The 18,800-nt window shown below is 45.6% G+C and overlaps 1 protein-coding gene across 1 annotated transcript in view; it reads right to left on the bottom strand.

Moving 5' to 3' along the window:
• The window catches only part of LOC142571854 (3'-5' RNA helicase YTHDC2-like), a 98,993-nt gene that overhangs the window by 11,453 nt on the left and 68,740 nt on the right, over positions 1-18,800 (bottom strand). Inside the window, exons 22-25 of the mRNA XM_075680522.1 lie at positions 15,447-15,559; positions 13,055-13,287; positions 11,507-11,670; positions 490-713 (exon numbers count right to left, since the gene is read on the bottom strand). Coding sequence (XP_075536637.1) covers positions 490-713; positions 11,507-11,670; positions 13,055-13,287; positions 15,447-15,559 — 734 coding nt within the window. The remainder of the gene's footprint in view (positions 1-489; positions 714-11,506; positions 11,671-13,054; positions 13,288-15,446; positions 15,560-18,800) is intronic.

The raw sequence follows: 18,800 nt of genomic DNA, 5'->3' as shown, positions 1-18,800 counted from the left end.
GTTTAAAGTTGAAAAGTTTAAAGTTGAAAAGTTTTGTGATGTAACCTAGTTTGTTACATCACAAATTTCCTTCAAAAAAGCTTCTGTATGTCGAACTTAGAACATTAGGCATTAGGCTTATTATAGGAACATTTCTTCAATGTTGTGTGAGGGTTAACATCAATTTAACACACTTCTGCAGCATCAAACTTGCCTACATAATCATTGGTGTGCCTTCCCAACAGCACTAGCTGCTGTATGATGTGTCCAGATCTATGCAGATCCAGAAGTCATTCCTTTTTTTTTTTCATGAAGCACCTGTTCACCTGTTAACAAAGCTTCACCTGGAAAAACAGTACTTTTTACACACAGGACTACGCCATGAGAGGCACATGCCCATGGCATGTGGCCATGCTTTTGTGGCCAAGAAAGCAACCCTCCTCTCTCTTTTTCATTTAGCACACTGCGCTTTGCTTACTGTAAACCAAACAAAAATACCCAGATACACACCCTGATGGCTGCCTGTATCTTGCGATCTGTATTGGGCCCCAAGGACCACAGGCCCGTCGAGAGAGACACGTCCACGGCTCGGTGCGTGCCAGCCTTGATGATGAAAAATCGACGATGGCCATTGACGGTGTGCCTGGGGCTCATGTCACAGGGGCTCGGCTGGCCGCTGCTTGTTGAGCGCAAAGATGAGCAGTCGGAACGGTCATCAGAGCACCACGAGCTACCTGCACGCAACAAGGTTTATATTTTGACTGCATTGGTAAATGTACAATTAGATGGGCCCAGCATGGCAACATGAAGCCACCTTTAATTTTGTTTTGTGTTTTTATGCTGAGCCTTAAAAAAATAAATGTCTCCACACATGCATGTACAGGGTGGGCTAAATATGAAACAAAATGCCTAATCAATGGTCAAGCAAAGATTACACCAGTGCGAATTCAGAAGCCATTCGCTAGTAACACGCTCAGTAGCTCTCCTACTCACACAACTCACCCCTCCGTGCTTTCGTACTTTCAGAGCAAAATCAAGTAAGCTTTGTAGTCCCGAGTGAAACTCTCACACTAATCTCGACTGTAAATGAGCTCTTTAGAGGAATGTGAATGTTTCAGGCTTGATGCAAGTGCTCACATACTTAGAGACCAACTCAAGGGCAAGCACTATCTAAGACCAGTCAGGTTGGTTATCCTCCCTGAGGATTTTAGCGCAAAAAAAAATTATTATTATAAGGTCAGACTGGCAATTTAGTGCTGATACTCCCTTTCTTAGTTCCCGTAACACAAAAACTGGCTGTAGTGCCATTGGTACTATGCCTTGGGTTACAGCTCCTTCATACCTAAGCAAATACCATACACTGTCACCAATGACCCGAAAAAAAAAAAATTGAAAAAAAAAGGGGTTGCTGCCTAGCTGTAACTGTAAAAAGTCTGCTATAACTGTACACTTTCTTTAAAGGGGTCCTGAACCAATCCTTGAGATTGGTGAAAGAACACATTCAGTGGATGGCATACGTTGCTGCGAACACCTCAGCCAAATTTTGCAGTCATGCGCAGCAAATGGAGTTGAGAACGGGAGTGCGAAGTTACCGATTTCTCAAACGCCCTCTTTTCAAACAGAGGCCTGCTCTTGACCCGTTTCGAAGCTGCCGGCACGTTGCATATGTCGTAACATGCAAGATTCCAATAGACAGCTGCTATTGGCTGATAGTTGACATCAATCAAGAAAGGCGTTTGGATCAGAGCTTCTTCCTACTGTTACTGTGCTTATTAATTGATGCAGTCAACTAACGAGGCTGAAGTAAGCAAACATCAGTGTTTCAAAATTCAGTAAGAATTATGCACTTCTGGAAAAAGCTGACTATCATCTGCTCACACTTGCCTGCCCATGTAGGAATGAAGCTCAGGTCTTGCTAATTTCGAATAGTTTTGAACACTCAACTAGCCTTGAACAATGTGATACTTAAGAGGAAGCTTTAGCTTGGGTGCTCCTATCCAAATACATGTAAAAGAAAAATTCGTTTTTCTTGGCAACCACTGCACCAAATTTGACGAGGTTTGTTGAATTTAAAAGAAAAACTTAATATCTAGTGACTGTTGGTCTCGAATTTTTAAGTTAGGACGTCAATTTTTTATTAAAAATTGGCAAAAATTGAAAATTTTCAAAAAACGGAAATACCAAGTTTACAACTCTGTAACTCAACAACGAAAAATGATAATACAATCCTGTGAATTGCACCTAATAGTACATCTGAAGCGGACAAAATTGATACGTTACACATGAATATAAAAAAAATTAGTAATAGGGAAATAATACTTTTGCAAAACCCTTGTAACCAACGTAACAAATTCACGTAAGATGTAAAATAACATACTGAATTTGTCCGCTTTGAATGATCTAATGGATGCCCTTTACAGAACCGCGATATCAGTTCTTGATGCGGAGCTATGAATTTGCAAACTTCGTGCTTCTATTTTTTTTTCAGACGGTCAAATATTTGAAAATTGTTTTAAGAAAATTCAAGCCCTAAATAGAAATTCTACTTCCAACAGTCACTAGAATTCAACTTTCTCTTTCAAATGCAACAAATTTCATTAAAATCAGTCCAGGGGTTATCTCATAAAAACGTTTTTGCGTTTTACATGTATTTGAATAGGCCACGTCGGAGTTGGGCCCGAGCTAAAGCTTCCTCTTAAGCCCAGACCACGCTATGCCTGCTGTGCCTCATGAGGAATGGCAGTTAGCATCTACAAGAGATGCACAACAGCACTTGATCATTCTCGTCCGCTCCTGGTTTCACACTTTGGCAGACATAATTTTGTATTGAGCTACTGATAATGTTTAAAAATTGTGGGGAGCACACGCACCCATCTTCCCCCGCGTTGTCCCGTCGAGAGCCGGCATAGACACGGGAGAGGCGCACTACGCCCTCTCCCGATTCTCCTTCGCTCTCGCATCGCGTGCGCACCCTTCCTCCCCGACTTGTGGGCAGGCAGCTGACGGGCGAGGAGGACATTCCCCTCGCCCAGGTAAAAAGGTACAAAACAGGGTGACCAGGGGAGACCCTCTCTCTTTAACGCCGGACCCCTGACCTGCCGGACTGGAGTACCTGCCGCAACCCGTGAGTGACCTCGTTCGCCTGACTATCCCGGGCAACGAGGCCAGCCTATTTATTACTATTACAGAGAGGACGACCCTCTACCAGTGTTCTTTACTGCTGGAAGCAAGAAACATTATTACAGTTGACGCCGCTAGTTTCCCTATTTGTTCGAACCCGACGTAGTCGCGTTTCCCGCGCTACAGGTTGGAGAGTAACACAACGCGACTGTGTGGGGCTAGATCTGGAGCTCGCCTTCCGCCCTAGCCGCATGTGGAGTAGAACTCCCACAATATGCACAATTTAAAATTGTCTACTGTCCCTGCAGGACAAAGCTGGCCAGGCCCACACAATGTAGCATGGCCAGACACAAGCCCAAGTGTGCACTGCAGTTGCATACAGCTGCGTCTGCTGCCCAGGAGAGATACTGCTGCTGCCATTAGGTGCCACCACGAGCCCTCTCGCTGTTGAGATATGCGGAAAACTGAGTACTCTGTTTGATATACGTGGGTTGCAGGGCGATATGGGCGTGGCGACACAAGCCAGCCTGAACGCTCACATTTCAATGGAACACGTCATCTGCTTCCCAAGTTGCACACCTCCGAGATGCATCACCTCATGGTCGAAGCTCATTACGTTAAGAATCCTTTCAACGCCAGCTCAAAGGGTAGCATCCATCAGTGCCGCAGTACTCACACGAGTAACATAAAGACGATGAAGGCATAGGCAGGGATAGAGCCCTCCCTGCCTGTGCCTTCGATCACTTGTCTTCAAAGCCCAGGCAGAGTGAAGCAATTTTTCACAAGCCCAGGCCGGGCCCGGGCATGATGCCTTCGGGCCTGGGCCAGGTTCAGGCTTGAAGTCTCGGACCTGGGCTGAGGCTTGGCCCAGGCCTGTTCAATGAAGAACCTAGGTCAGACCTCCGAACACATGCGGGCACTCTGTATAGATCAGAGGTATTCTGTGCAAAGCTGAAGTGACAAGCTGGGAAAACTAGCAGTTAATTACCTTAGCAAACAAAATAAAACAGAGTTCTAATTATCTTTTATTTTTTTGTAAATAAGTTATTTAATTTTCTTTTTCTTTTCTTTGTTGTTACACAAACAAGCTTTTTTTGTTATGAAAGAAAAATTGTACGATGAAACGCTCTCGATACATTCAGGCTTTTTCCACTTTTTGTGACTGCACTAATTAATCACTCTATATATGATTATTTTATTGCAATTGCATCATTTTACTGTTTTCACTTATTGCACCACATTGACGAGTGCTTTATGGCCACTGCAGTACACATAGATACCTTCCGCCTTAGCAGTATTAAAAGTGTCCTTCACAGCTTTAAATTTATGCCCAAGAATTCTTTTGTTGTGGGCTCAGATGGGTTGGTAAGGCAGAGCATTTTTCATCCTAATTTTTTCATGTCCAAGTTAGCATTTGCGCATTTCAGCATTCAGCTGCTTCGCACCTAACAAATTTTAAGCATTTTTTTTTGCTATGAGAGCTATCCACAAGAGCCATTTTATTGTGATAGCAATTAGGACATCGAGCACCACTGCCATCAAGCTGTCAAGTTATTGAAGAACATAGCCTGCACATGAAGGCTTGCATTTAGTTACAAAAGCGTTGAAGTCGAGTCACCCTCACCGAGCTAGCTGATGCTCCATCTTGTTCCATGCTTTGTAACAAAATGAATCACCCTCGCACTTTGATTGATTGGCTCTGCCGCAGCCAGGGCAGCATTCTGGCTTCTACAGCTGCCATGAGCATTGTGCACTCATAGATTAGCAATCCTAATGAGAAGTTGTGTGCTTACCACGCCATATTGTCTGCACTGGTCTGTGTGGAAAGGACAGTAAACATCAAGCTATATATAGCGCTGCCAAATGCCAAAAATTTTCCCAGTTTTCTGTCTGTCTCTCATCTCGGGCACCATCGACGTGCGATGCAAGTAATGCCATTGCCAACATTCCTAACACAACCGCATAGTGACCAGAGTTCCAACTCCATTCTGGAGAGTTAAGATTCCCACAATTCCACTTTAACGCCTTGGAATGCAGGTAGTTGGACCATTCACACTCCTGGAGTGGCCAAGTTTGTCCATTCCATTCCTCCAATTCCAGTAAGTTAAGCAGTGTCTCTATAATTGTTTACTATTTGCAACTGCTTGCCTAATGACAAAAAATAAAAAAAAAGGCATTTTGAAAAGCTTTAACAACATAATAAATATTGTTGTGCACTATTCTTTCGCACGAGAACATACTTTGTGGCCTCCTCTTTTGAGGGCATTTTTGTCAGTAATATATTTAATCATTAACAATTCGAGTGAAGCAATGTTCAAAATAATATACCACATAGGTAGTGTGTAAGCGCAACTATATGAGGAAAAAGCAGGAGAGCAAAATTAAGATGGTGGTCTTCACCGCAGGAGAATACTGCTGTTGCAATAAATGAGTACAAAGCCGCAGGAATCGATGAAGTCTGCTGCCTTTTTAATGCAAAGCATTCTTTGCCTTATTTTTGGCACTTTGCAGTAGGTAGGTTCCTGTCTTGCCTTGCTTAAAAAAAAGAAAAATAATGTGTGATGTGTAACCTCTGATGTCTAGGACAACAGTCTGTTGCTTTAACCATTTTGCCACATTCACTTTTTTTCGTTCTTTATTGCCACATTGAACAACGCAAACATAGCAAAACGTACATTCGGTGTGCCAGCCTCTAGGAACTGGCTTCGCACAATCCCGTCGAAATTCATGCATGTTTAACAATGGTTCAAATTCTTACGAGTCATTCAGGCTCTGGGATTTGAAACTGGAAAACAGGTACAATTCTACTGATGTTTTCCTTGAAATACAGCCTTATCGGCTTCACGTCTGATGCATGCCTCCCTTGTTCCAAAGCAAGCCAGCTCTTTGAAACACTCGCTGCGTGTCCCGCCCTCCAGTGCTACTTCGTCATCTTCTTTCCCTGTGACAGCTCACGCTTTGAGGTGCACATATGCTTTGTAGAAAAAAAGTCGTTCACAATGTTTTACTGTCACTGTATGCAGTTATATTGTAATGTAGAGGTGCACAAATATTCCATATTTTAAAATACTATCAAATATTGTACTTTTAATACTCATATTCAATTCGAAAACTAGGTATTAAAATTTTTTTGAATATTCGGTTTGATATGGAACATTCTAAACAAATTGAATATATTGCTGGCTGAGTGGGAGCGAATACAGTTCATAGCGTTTGTTCCAACCTAATCTAAGACTATGTGTCTGATATTGTGCTGGATTCTGTAATAATTTTTATTACATGTACTGTCAGTCCTTGATGGGATTATAACAGAAAAGGCAAGTACAAATGGTAATATATGCAAAAAGAAAAGCTAATATAAATACATTATATAACCACAAGAGTGTTACTGGGAAAGCTTTTGCTTTGCTAAACAACAAAATGAAGTACACCAATACAGATTCAAGATATGGGTAGAATTTATGATAACCTAGAAGTTTCTGAGAAAATAAACAAACCAAGTGAAGAAAAAATAGTAAACATTGTTATATAAAATACATGATGAACATGATAAACAGGATGCAGTGATGCATATAATGCATCATAGAAACCTCACAGTTGGCACAAAACCACTTATAGATTAAAGTGTTAGCGTATAAAGATCAGTAATAAAGCAGAGTAAATAAATCAAAGCTGTAAGGCAAGTAGATGTTTTTCCACTGAACTAGCAAATGTATCTAATGAGGCACTATTACTAATGGACTCACTCAGATTATTTCACTCTCTTATCGCTAAAGGAAAGAATGAATTCTTAAAGTAATCGGTACGAAAAGTATGTTCATTGAGTGATTGTGTGCATTTATGTCGCATTGGCTGTGTTTCAGTTCTGGAAATGTACCTAGAGGTATCAATGTTAAACTAGTTGTGTAGAAGCTGGTACATAAGCTTAGAATGGGCTAGTACTGCTCAGTTTTGTACTGTTAAGATTCCGGCTTTGTTAAGTAGTTCAGTGGGCGAGCCTGTTATTTTCCAAGTGTTGCTGGCGAAATTTCACCTGTAAAGCACGCTTAATCACTAGACAACTAAGCTTTGCGGAAAAGCCAGCCTTTCAGTAGCAAGAGGCACAGGTCATCAGACAGCAAGAGTGCACTCTTTTGCAGTGCCACACCTAATCCTGAGCTTACTGCTTAACAGCAAATGTGATGAGTGATGGGTGGAGCAGGGTCAAATGTGTGCGAGTTTATGAGCATTTGATGTATAATAAGGCTCAGGTTGGCGAGAACAGAAAGCCAATGGGAATTAATTTTCCAAGTTAACTTGAGCCAAATACACAATTTTATAGTATAATGGCTTACTAAACTCATTGTTTTACCAGTGACGACTTAATTGCAATGTTTCAACAAGTAAAAATAACCCATGTTGCTAATAAATGCATGTGCATATAATTACTTCATATTCAATTAGATATTTGAAGCTAAGTATTTGTATTCGATTCGTACCCAAAAACTGCGATATTTGCACATCCCTATTGTAATGTCTTACAATACCAAACTGAGGCAATGGCAGTTTTTCATTTGGCAGGCTCAAGGCGGGCCATGGTGGACCCACGGGCCCGGGCTTCATACGGTGGGCGCGGGACACTGCAACCGGCGCCCCCCTACTCCTTCAAAATAAAGACATGGAGCAGAAACCATAAAGATATATAACTAGATATTGGGCTTGTAGTATGTATGCTTGAAGCAGATGTTTTTTGAAAAATTATTTTGATAATATTGTTACGTGTAGAAAGATACAGACGGAAGAGGCTATTTACAAGCTATTTACACTGGACTGGAGCCAGAGCACCAGGCCGTCATTTTCTCGCGTCAAGGGCACAGACTCACTTTGTCGTCCTCGCGGCAGCTCGTCTCTCGGGTATCTACCGATAATATCGTAATACTACCCCTCGGCGGCAAAAGCGCCGTCACGGTGCTTTTAAATATCCAAGGCACGTGGAGAGTTGTAGGGCTTGGGTCGGGTGACGTGGACAATGTCACTGGTTGTCACACCGGAGGACGTAGTGGACGTCGCTAGAACAATTTCATAGGTGACATCGGTCACTTGGCGGAGCACGCGATATGGGCCAGTATAACAGGAAAGCAGTTTCTGACAAAGGCCAACTTTACGTGATGGTGACCAAAGCAACACGAGGGTGCCGGGCGCAAAATGGACATCACAGTGACGGAGGTCGTAGCGTCGCTTCTGTTTGTCTTGAGAGACTTGTAGACGAATGCGCGCAAGTTGACGAGCATGGTCAGCACGGGCGATTGCATCATGGGCATAAGCGCTAGTTGAAGCTGTGGTGGACGGAAGCATGGTGTCTAGTAGTAGCGTCGGTTCGCGGCCATACAAGAGGTAAAATGGGGAAAAGCCAGCAGTTTCGAGATGGGAAGAGTTGTATGCAAAGGTAATGTAGGGTAGAGCCAGGTCCCGGTCACGGTGGTCGTCTGAAACGTATTTGGATAGCATGTCTGTAAGGGTGCGGTTCAAACGCTCAGTGAAGCCGTTCGTTTGAGGGTGGTAGGAGGTAGTAAACTTATGCTGAATGAAGCAGGCCCGCATGATGTCGTCAATGACTTTCGCCAAAAACGTACGGCCACGGTCTGTTGGCAATTGACGCGGAGCACCATGCATAAAAATGATATCATGTAGAAGTAAGTCCGCAACGTCAGTTGCGCAACTGGTCGAAGAGCGCGGGTTACGGCATAGCGGGTCGCGTAGTCAGCCGCGACTGCAACCCACTTGTTTCTTGATGTAGATTCCGGAAATGGGCCGAGAAAGTCTAAGCCAACACGATGGAAGGGCTCAGCATGGATGTCGAGCGGCTGCAGGTAACCAGCGGGGGGCTGGGAAGGCTTCTTGCGTCGTTGGCAAAGTTCACAAGCGGCGACGTAACGTCGTACGGAACGGGAAAGGCCCGGCCAGAAAAAACGGCGAAATACACGGTCATAGGTTCGAGATACGTCGAGGTCTACTGCTGTTGGTGCGTTGTGGAGCTCTTCTAGAATGGTTGAGCGGAGGTGTTTAGGTATGACAAGTAGGAACTCAGAGCGTCCAGATGAAGGTTACGACGGTACAGAGTACCGTCGCGGAGGACAAAGAGGCGTAGAGTGGCGTCAGCCGGAGAGTGTTCAAAACGGTCGATGAGTTCTCTGATGTTGGCGTCACGACATTGCTCGTCGGCGAAATGAAGCAGCTGCGACACAGAGAATACACAAGCAGCACTGGTAATATTGGAGGAGTCAGGGTCGTCAACAGGGTAACGCGACAGGCTGTCAGCGTCTTGGTGCAGGCGGTGTTGTAGTCGCACCGCTGGCGCGAGTTGTTGGGAACTCGGCGCTGACGCCCGTAGTTGCACCTGGGTCGCAAGCCCCAAGGGTAGCGTTGGCCTGGCGGCCTGGGGTACAACTGGAAGCATCCGAAGGTCCCGGCAAAGCATGAGTCGACTGGTAACAACAAAACAACTTGTTTATTCTAACATCGCAAAGAGTCGGCGGTCAGGTTGACCGAAGTAGAGAGACGGGAGTGCACTTTACTCAACAGAAGAAATCGGAGCCCTCTTTTTGGCGTCCGGGGGCAGCTGCTTTTATACTCTCGCAGTTGAGGGCAAGAAGGAACCCCTCTATAGACGAGCACGTGACTGTGCCGCTCGGGCACAATGGGATAAGGTGACGCATACTGTCGTGTCGCCGCCGGTCGGGCACAATGGGGAGGAGAAGGTGGCTCACACTGTCGTGTCGCCGCCGGTCGGGCACAATGGGGAGGAGAAGGTGGCTCACACTGTCGTGTCGGCGCCTGTCAGACCCCCTCGCTTCACAGTTGTTGGGAGCTCCTCTCCCCGGCTGCCGCGCTTCGACAAGCGTGGGCACCAATATGCACATACACTCACACACGCACATGAAGACACGTGGCATCGGAACATGCCTGGACGCGCTTGGCGGGGAGGCGTAGCGGTGACGCCGAACGGGCCAAAATGTCTGCCGCTTTGTTGCAGCCGCGCCGGCTAAACCGCGCGTCGTAGGCGAAACGTAACAGCGGCCAGACTTGTAGACCACAGAATACGAAAATTCTTGTAGTCTCAAAGCCCATTGATCAAGCCGGCCTGTAGGATCTTTTAGGGATGAGAGCCAGCAGAGAGCATGATGGTCAGTGACTACGGAAAAAGGGCGACCGTAGAGGTAAGGACGGAACTTTGCAACCTCCCAGACTACAGCAAGGCATTCTCGTTCCGTAATGGAATAGTTGCGCTCCGATGGTGTGAGGAGGCGGCTTGCATAAGCAATAACGCGATCCTGGCCATGCTGATGCTAGGATAAGACGGCACCTACGCCATGACCGCTGGCATCTGTACGCAATTTTGTAGGGGCATCAGGGTCGAAGTGGGCGAGAATGGGTGGTGAGGAGAGAAGAGTGACGAGACGAGAGAAGGCGGCGGCTTCTGCAGTACCTCACGAGAATTGTACGCCTTTCTTCAAAAGATTAGTGAGGGGTCTAGCGACTGCCACAAAATCTTGAACGAAACGACGAAAGTACGAGCATAGCCCGACAAAACTTTGAACGTCTGCGGATGTCTTCTGAACCGGAAAGTCTCGGACAGCGCGAGTTTTGGCGGGATCAGGCTGTACTCCGGAAGCATCAATGAGGTGGCCCAGAACAGTAATTTGGTGGTGGCCGAAACGACATTTCGACGCAAAAGAAAAACTTAAATACAACTGGGGTTTTCTCCAGTTGCAAATCGTTCCACGAGCATACAAACCAGCTGACTGTGAACTGAATCCCTTTCCTGGTCCCGAGATCAGTCTAAACAAAGAAGGTTGAACAAACGAAGCAACAGCAATGCGAGCGACTAGCGAATAGATGGTGACAGCTGAACGCATCTTGAGTGAATCACTTGGGCACTGAATCGATGAGAAAACTGGCCTTCACACCCAGGAGTGGCCGATAACTACTGCCATCCAAAAGAAGTGAAAAAGGCAGCAAAATGTTGACCGCCAATAGCTGTCAAGTCCCAAGATTGATTTGGCGGCGCTTTAGGAATGTGTGTGAGGAGTGGTGGCGTGGGTGGGAACGGGGACTGGGGGGGGGGCACTACATGCCTGGTGCATGTAATATACCCAGCACTATGTGGAAATTCCAGCATTACGCAGATAATACCCAGCACAGCTCTTTAACAAACTGAGGAGGATGTTTTGACATCACAACATTTCTATGCCTGTTCAGCCAACACATTGCATAAATATTGTTAAACCAAACACTGTAACCATCTACAAGTTTCTTCCACTACATCTGCCATTGCTGCTTATTTTAAGCCAAATGCTACACATCAGAGCCGACACTATGGCCAAAAATGATTGTTTCATGCCATATTACAAGAGTGAGCATATCCAACCTGCATCTGAGCGCCCCATGCCCAAGGGAGTTGCCGGTAGGCTGGCGCCAGAGCCTCGGCGGGAGGATGGTGATGAGCTCGGGCCATACTCCAGGGACCCACCACGGCGGAGGACCGCTCGGCGACCGGAAAAGCACTCTGCCCCACCTTGGCTCCTGTGATCACTGGTCATAATACATAATAATACATAAGTCGGCAACTATACTTTGTGTAACTGTAACCAAAAGGATGACACATCTCAAAATGACTCCAAAATGCTCGGCAATAATTAAGGTCGGAAAGCAATTGCAATTTAAGAAAGACTATCGAACAGCCAACTGACAGCCAACACTACAACCTTTGACGACGCTACGTCGAGTACTAACCCAGCGACCGTTTTTGGATTTGGACCCCAATACGCCAATGAGGACTTAGCGAAAAGCTATTTCGGATGCTACAAGATCATCCGACGCATCGGCGCACTCGACTATGAGGTCGTGCCAGATGGCATTTCGCTATCATCGCGGCGCCGCTCACGACCTGAAGTAGTCCATATTGAGTGATTTAAGCCGTTCTACCAGTGCTGACGAACTTTGGGTCTACGCATAGCTGAGCTTTGGACTTCCTTTTTTTTTGGACTGTGTTACTTTGGAATTCGTTTCTTTGTTGTTTTATTACTTTTGTTTAATAAGCGTCCTTTTGTGTTTCGCTCTCCTGTTATGTTTGTAGCATCGGGACGATGCTTTTTGAGAGGGGGCATTGAGACGTGGACTTCTTTAAACATTTTATGTGTTAGCGCTTTTCACCATCTAATGAGTGTTATCGCTTAGCGCAGGACGCGCCCGCGCGTATCTGAAGTTTCTCGAATGTTATCGATGGTTCTGTTGTCACCGAAGCTTATGTAATTTGATAGCATGTGCGACATGAATTGTGTCGAACTTTTGGGAGGACACACGGGCACCATCGATTGCTCTGGAAACTTCGATGACTAGTGTATAAAAATCGACGTGCTTGACTGGCAGATCAGATTTTCGACAATCGCCGACTGTCGCCATTCTTTGAGTGTAGCTTGCTTTTGAGGGTACAAGTTCGCCCAATAAAATGCTAGTTTCGCCATTCCCAGTTTTACTACTTTCTTCACCGTCACTACTACGTGACAATATAGTTCTTACAAGTTATGTGGCTCACTAGAAAAAGCATATGCCCTTTCCTACAGCTTTGTTACTTTTGTTTACTTTTTGTAGAAGCTCAACAGACATCCTTAGGAACACACTTATGCTTGCCATAAAATCCAGTTGAAAGCATCCTGCCTGACCCTGACCCAATGGCTTGGGATAACCAAATCACAAGTAGTGTAGAAATAAAGGTTAAATGCAGACTTGTCTTTGCACGTATATCAAGATCGCGCTAGTCTGGTCCGATTATTAATGAAATTAGGCCTGGTGACACACTCCATTTGTCAGTGACCACTTCTCTTAACAAAAGGTGGTAAGGGTAAGAATAAAAATTCATAACACCTGCAGATGAATTACAATGCATCAACAGACGATAAGGCAAAAATTGCAGTACCTTGCAGCTGGTTGTGGCAAGGTGTACGCATCTGGGCCAGAAGGCCGTGGTCGCTGTCCAATGCCTGGAGGTGGTCGCGGCAGATTTAGGGCCTCTTCCTCTGATGTGAGTACCCCCACAACGGCACGAATGACAGCGTCATCTGCTTGTGACCATGGCTTGGCCGGGGAATGCATGCGACGCAGAAACAATGCCTGCAGCTTCTGGCGCAGCTGTAATGCCAGACGACCACCCTGCACGATATGCTGACATGTTGGTCATGAGAGCCTGGACCATGGAAATTGCATGACAAGAGTAGCTCCATTGGTCAACCCACAATGACTATCATTTGCTTGCCTGGTTGAGGGTGCGAAATACGGAGGGGGCATCTTTTGCAGTGAGTGTCGTGACTGCTTTACTTAATGTGGGTATGTGAACTATTTCGAGAGAGAAGGACCAGTGGACAGAGCGATGTAGTATGACGTTCATGACATCAGGTGTGATCAAGTGATGCCAGCTCCAGTGGAAAAAATATGTGACCTACATAACAGGGCCATGCGACTTCAAGTGGCAGTTCACAACCTCAACTAGCAGCTGCTGGCCAGGCCTTTCTAGAATTAAATTTAATTGTTCAGCCCTTGGCTTATCACAGTCAGCTATGATGTCTGTTGCTTTGCTGATTAGAGGAAGGCAATGTGAACATCTATCATTATCATAACAGCGTGTTCTGATATATACATAGCAGTGGGAAGCTGCATCTCAGACATTTTAGCTTGTGATTTCACCTATTACCAGATACAGTTGAATCTTGCAATAACGAAATCGGCGGGGAACACGAAAAAATTGGCTTTCATGACAATTTGGTTGTTGCGAAAAGAGACAGCACAGATAGGCAATGCATCGCAGAACAACACTTTAGTGTCAAAATTCCGTTACCCTATTTTGCAAGCTTTGCTCGTAGATATAGAACTGTATTGCAGACAGTACAAAGTGCGCTGCATGCGTCGACCAGCAGTGGCAGCACTGCCGTAGCGCAGTATTCTCGGTCAATTGCTTTCGGAGATGCGATCACTTTTGCGAGATTTTGCATAACTCAGCACCGGACTCTTGAGCAACAGCGCATGCAGCAGCATTTCTCCAGTGCATGCTGTTGCGCGTAGGCGCCGACGCATCCGGTGCCGAGTGCTAAAGTGATCGTATCTCCTGTACCCGAAGGCAAATGGTCGAGATAACGGCCTTTTCGCGCAAATCTACGGCTGACGCCGAATCCGCATGTGATGCCTGGCGGGTGGCACCTAAAGCAACGTTCTTGAAGCAAGGGATGCGTATTCCCGGACGATCGCTCAATCATGGCTCAATGCGTGACACTCCATGTGCTGCGACCGCCATCTCAAGCGCCATAAACAATTCCATGTCGGTGGGATATGGATTTCTTTGTTTTTGCTGCATTTTTCTCACCAAAGCACACACTGCACAGTGCACTGCCGCGATTGGCGATTGTTTTTCGAAACGCATGTTTACTTTACGTTCAGTTTCGATTCACGCGATTGGCCTAGGCCTCAAATTAAAAATTAAATTATGGGGTTTCACATGCCAAAACCACGATCTGATTATGAGGTGGGGGACTCCGGTAATTTGGACCACCTGGGGTTCTTCAACGTGCCCCTAAATCTAAGTACACGGGCGTTTTCGCACTTCGCCCCCATCGAAATGCAGCCGTCGTGGCCGGGATTCGATCCCGTGACATTGTGCTCAGCAGCCCAACACCATAGCCACTGAGCAACCACGGCGGGTCGGCCTAGGCCTCGCCGAATAGTAAGCCACGGGGAACGCAAACTGAATGCGCATTTCGAACAACAATCTATGATCTCGCCTATAGTAGGCGTGCAAAAATCGTTGTCACATGTCGGTAGCAACATGTGTGTCGCTTCAAACGGGCGATCAACAAACGAGATGCTGGCCATGACGTATTTCCAGCGCACTGACCACTTCCGGCGCTTGGTTGTTTTTGTGAGCAAAAATGGCGGCGCCCACACAAGTGCAATGTGGTGGTATTTTGCACAATTTTAGTGCAAAACAATCGCATTTGAGCACGTTTTGAAGCCTGCTAGCCTTACACGAGTAGGTAATCTGCGGAGTTACGTTCCGGCAAATTTTGTTGATGTGGGATTGCATACAGCGACATTTCATTGCCGAGAGGTACGAAATGCATTGAATCCTATGGGCGTTCGCTGGGGATACGAAAATGTTTCGTTGTCGCAAGAATTTCACTGTTGCGGGATTTTGTTATCGTGGGTTTCGACTGTACTATAGTGCAGAAGTGCCAAAGTGAATCCCAAAGTAGGTTCTAGGAAGACCAGACATTTCACTAGCTATGTAGAACACATTAAGAGCTGGAGTAATGTGTTCTTGCCTCAGGCTCTGCCTTGAGAGAAATCCAATCATCCAGCTTGAGCATGCACTTCTGCAGCTCTGACTCCTCCTCTTCTTCACTGTCACTGTCCTCTCCAAGGCCAGTGGTCCGTGCTGGACATTGAGATAAAGGTACATGTGAAGGGAAAGCAACACTGTTGACTGTTAGCAAACTGGCACTGAAATTTCAATGTCACAGTGTAAACGCCAATGAAAACAAACAGAGCAAAGCTGTACATGAATCTTTACTCCTTAGCCCTTTCTAGTTCAATCATTCCTGTAGAAATACGGTAATGTTTTGCAAGAAATACTATAAGAAATACTATAAAACATTGAGAAAACCAAACACCAAAACTACTGTCAGAAATCGAGTGAACCCTCGTAACTAAAACTCTGGTATCCGAAATATCGGTAAAGTAGAAATTTTTTCCTTGCTCAGTGTCAACTTCATTTATCTTTTATCTCTTATTTCAAGATACTTTTGCGCTGTACTTCAAATATCTCAAGATCTCAACTGCGAAAATGATGGAAAAAGTCACTGCCTAAAGGTTTCTGACCTTTGTGCACAGCTGCAATATCGCCAAAAAAGTGACAGGACCACAAAAAAAGTTTGTAGCGAATTCCACTCGATTCTACGCCACCCTTATCATTTACCGTTAATGGCCGGCTGCGATGTCACTGATAATGTGGGTGAAGCATCACTCTGACCCCTAATGAAGAGCGATATGTAGGGGAAGGTACACGGGAACTCTGCAATGATGCCGATGACCTTCGCCGCGATGCCTTTTTCTAATGCCATTTCTTATCGTGCTTTGTCAGTGGTCATAGCAACGCCCCACCTACGTTATCAATGGGATAAGATAGCCGAGAATGGTGAATGAAAGAGTGGCATATAATCAAGCGAAAGCATGGTGACAAAATCACAACCATGGGCACGGTGTAAGAAGTAGCTTAGGCGAGAAGACGCCGTCACAGGGCCCGCCGCGGTAAAGCTCTGCTTCTAGGGAGCGCCGATAGATGGCGCGAGGAACTGACGCCCTTTTGGCTTTGCTTTTCGCACGCCCTGTCACTGCGCCCCGCTCATGGGGTTAGAAGCACTTTGCTCAAGGCATTGAAATTTTCCATTTCAACACAGCGCTTTCAATGACTTTCGAACGGTTTGTACTTACTGGGAGGTCTGGGCAATTGAACAATGTTAATAATGAGTTGCACGGTGCTGACAAAGTCTCACACCCAGATTGCAATCCACGTGCAGTAGGAAACAAACCAGGCGGAGGAATGGGTACCGGCGTGTTGTCGTTTTGCTGGAGAATGCATATAACTTACTTTTTCTTAATAACGTAAGCCGAGACCTCAGCAATGCCATGGCATCAACGTGATCCCCCAAATTGCAGTTCACATGCAGTATGAAACAAATCAGGCAGAGGAATGATTGCCGGCTTGTGGTTCAGTTTTGGTGGAGGCTGCATATAAATATATGTTGCCTGAATGACGTAAGGCCTGAGCAATACGGTGGTATTAACATGATGTTATAGGACTTTGGAACAGCTGCTAGTGCGATCGCGCGGGCTGTCGCAATCGCGTGATGATACAGACTAACAACATTTTTTTAATGACCCATGTAATATTTTAATCAACTTTATTTCGCATCACTTGTTCAAAAGCCTCAGTCGTATCTGTTTGCTATTCCCCGCATATTTAGCATAAGATCACATCAACACGTGTTTTTTCTTCTCGGTTATTGATTTAATTTTAGAATTTTAAGTAAAAAAGCGATAACAGAAGAAGTAACAATATGTTCGATGAAAGCACACAGAATACATAAAAGCAAGAAAGTTCATGCTCAGTTCATTGAAGAGGTCGTGTTTACACAACCTTTGACATTTTGCGCAAGCCGTGGCTCTTTTTTGCATCATGCTTGTTCTTCAATTGCCTGCAGTACTGACGCATGCGTAGGCATATATAATAATGCAGCAACTTTGCCAGAATTTCTTCTTTGTGCGTACTGCAAGGAAACGTGAAGTGGAAATTGTCCAGCACGGCATCAGTAGTTTTGTCGTATGCATCCCTGTGACCTGCATACTTAGCTAACTTTTCTTCAGTGTACTTGAAGAAGTCAAAGAGGTGCATATTTGGATGCATGAGCCAGCCCCTGGTTTTGCAGTTCACGAGATCGGCTTCGGATACATTTGCGAGACCTTTCTTTCCTTCAAGAGCATCCTTGCAAATGGAGCAGGTTGTTCCATTGCGAATTTTTCTTGATACGAACCCTGTAACATAGTAGACAATGCAGTCTATTACAGCTGCATCTGCGTCAGGCTCGTCTAAATAGAAAACGTCGTCACACTCCCAGCTTCCTTCATCGATGAACCCGTCAAGCCTTTGCTTCAATTCATGCAACTTTGCTGTACGTTGCGTTGCTGACCCCCTATATATCTCTCTGATATCAGCCAAAGTCACAATGGCAGCTTGGCTTTTATCAGGCACCGTACAATTCCCAAACTTTGGCGGTTTTACCAAAGAATACAAGCTCAGCATGCGGTACAGCTGTAGGAACGTGGGGAACGTTGGGGGCTCATTCTGACCACCAGCTTGCCGGATTATGCCAAAGAAACGCTCCAGCGGGTCTTGATTCATCTTCGCTGTCAATACATACTTGAAGCCGCAGTCCTTCAGCAGCTAAATTGACAGTTCGCGCACAGATTTCAGAGTCACGTGTAGGCCTTGGGCGGTTGACTGCGTCAAAAAAAGTCCTTGTGGATTTCACGGCTCACGACCTGTTGCTCGCTCCCACGAGTCCAGCCATCCGGATGCAGATTCTAGAACACAGAAATCCTTGCATTCCAGTTTTAAGCCTTCTGTGGGGAACCGCCGGTTTAAAGCGTGAACTCGACCATCGGCTCAAAATAAGTTAAACGAGGCGTGCCTCTCTTTGCGTAGAAAAGAATTCCTTTAGCCACGGAGTTGCTAAATATCTGAGTGCCAAGCTTTACCCGCATCCTCAGCATCTTGGAGGGGTTTACGTGATTGTATGTTATTTTTGGGCGCACCTTTAGCTCTGCTTTGTTCTTGCCGTCCGCAACGAACAGGGCATCGTAACAGGACCACCTTATCAGTTTTCCGTCTTTTTTCAAAACTTTTTTATCCAGAAGCCCATTTCTGACGCACTTGAAGAGATGAGGAGCATCGGACAGTACATACACTTTCCTAGAGCTGTCCAATGGGTGCTCGAAGGAATTACGGACTTCACCCAGTGCACCAGTGATGCCGAGATGCTTCCACAGCGCGCGGTTGGTGGATGCACCATCACACACTACTCCGTCAACGAACACTCCGGCTTTTTCCAGGTGTACGA

This window comes from Dermacentor variabilis, chromosome 2, assembly GCF_050947875.1.
Source record: "Dermacentor variabilis isolate Ectoservices chromosome 2, ASM5094787v1, whole genome shotgun sequence".
In the NCBI taxonomy this organism is placed as follows: domain Eukaryota; kingdom Metazoa; phylum Arthropoda; class Arachnida; order Ixodida; family Ixodidae; genus Dermacentor; species Dermacentor variabilis.
This window is presented reverse-complemented; position numbering and strand designations above follow the sequence as displayed.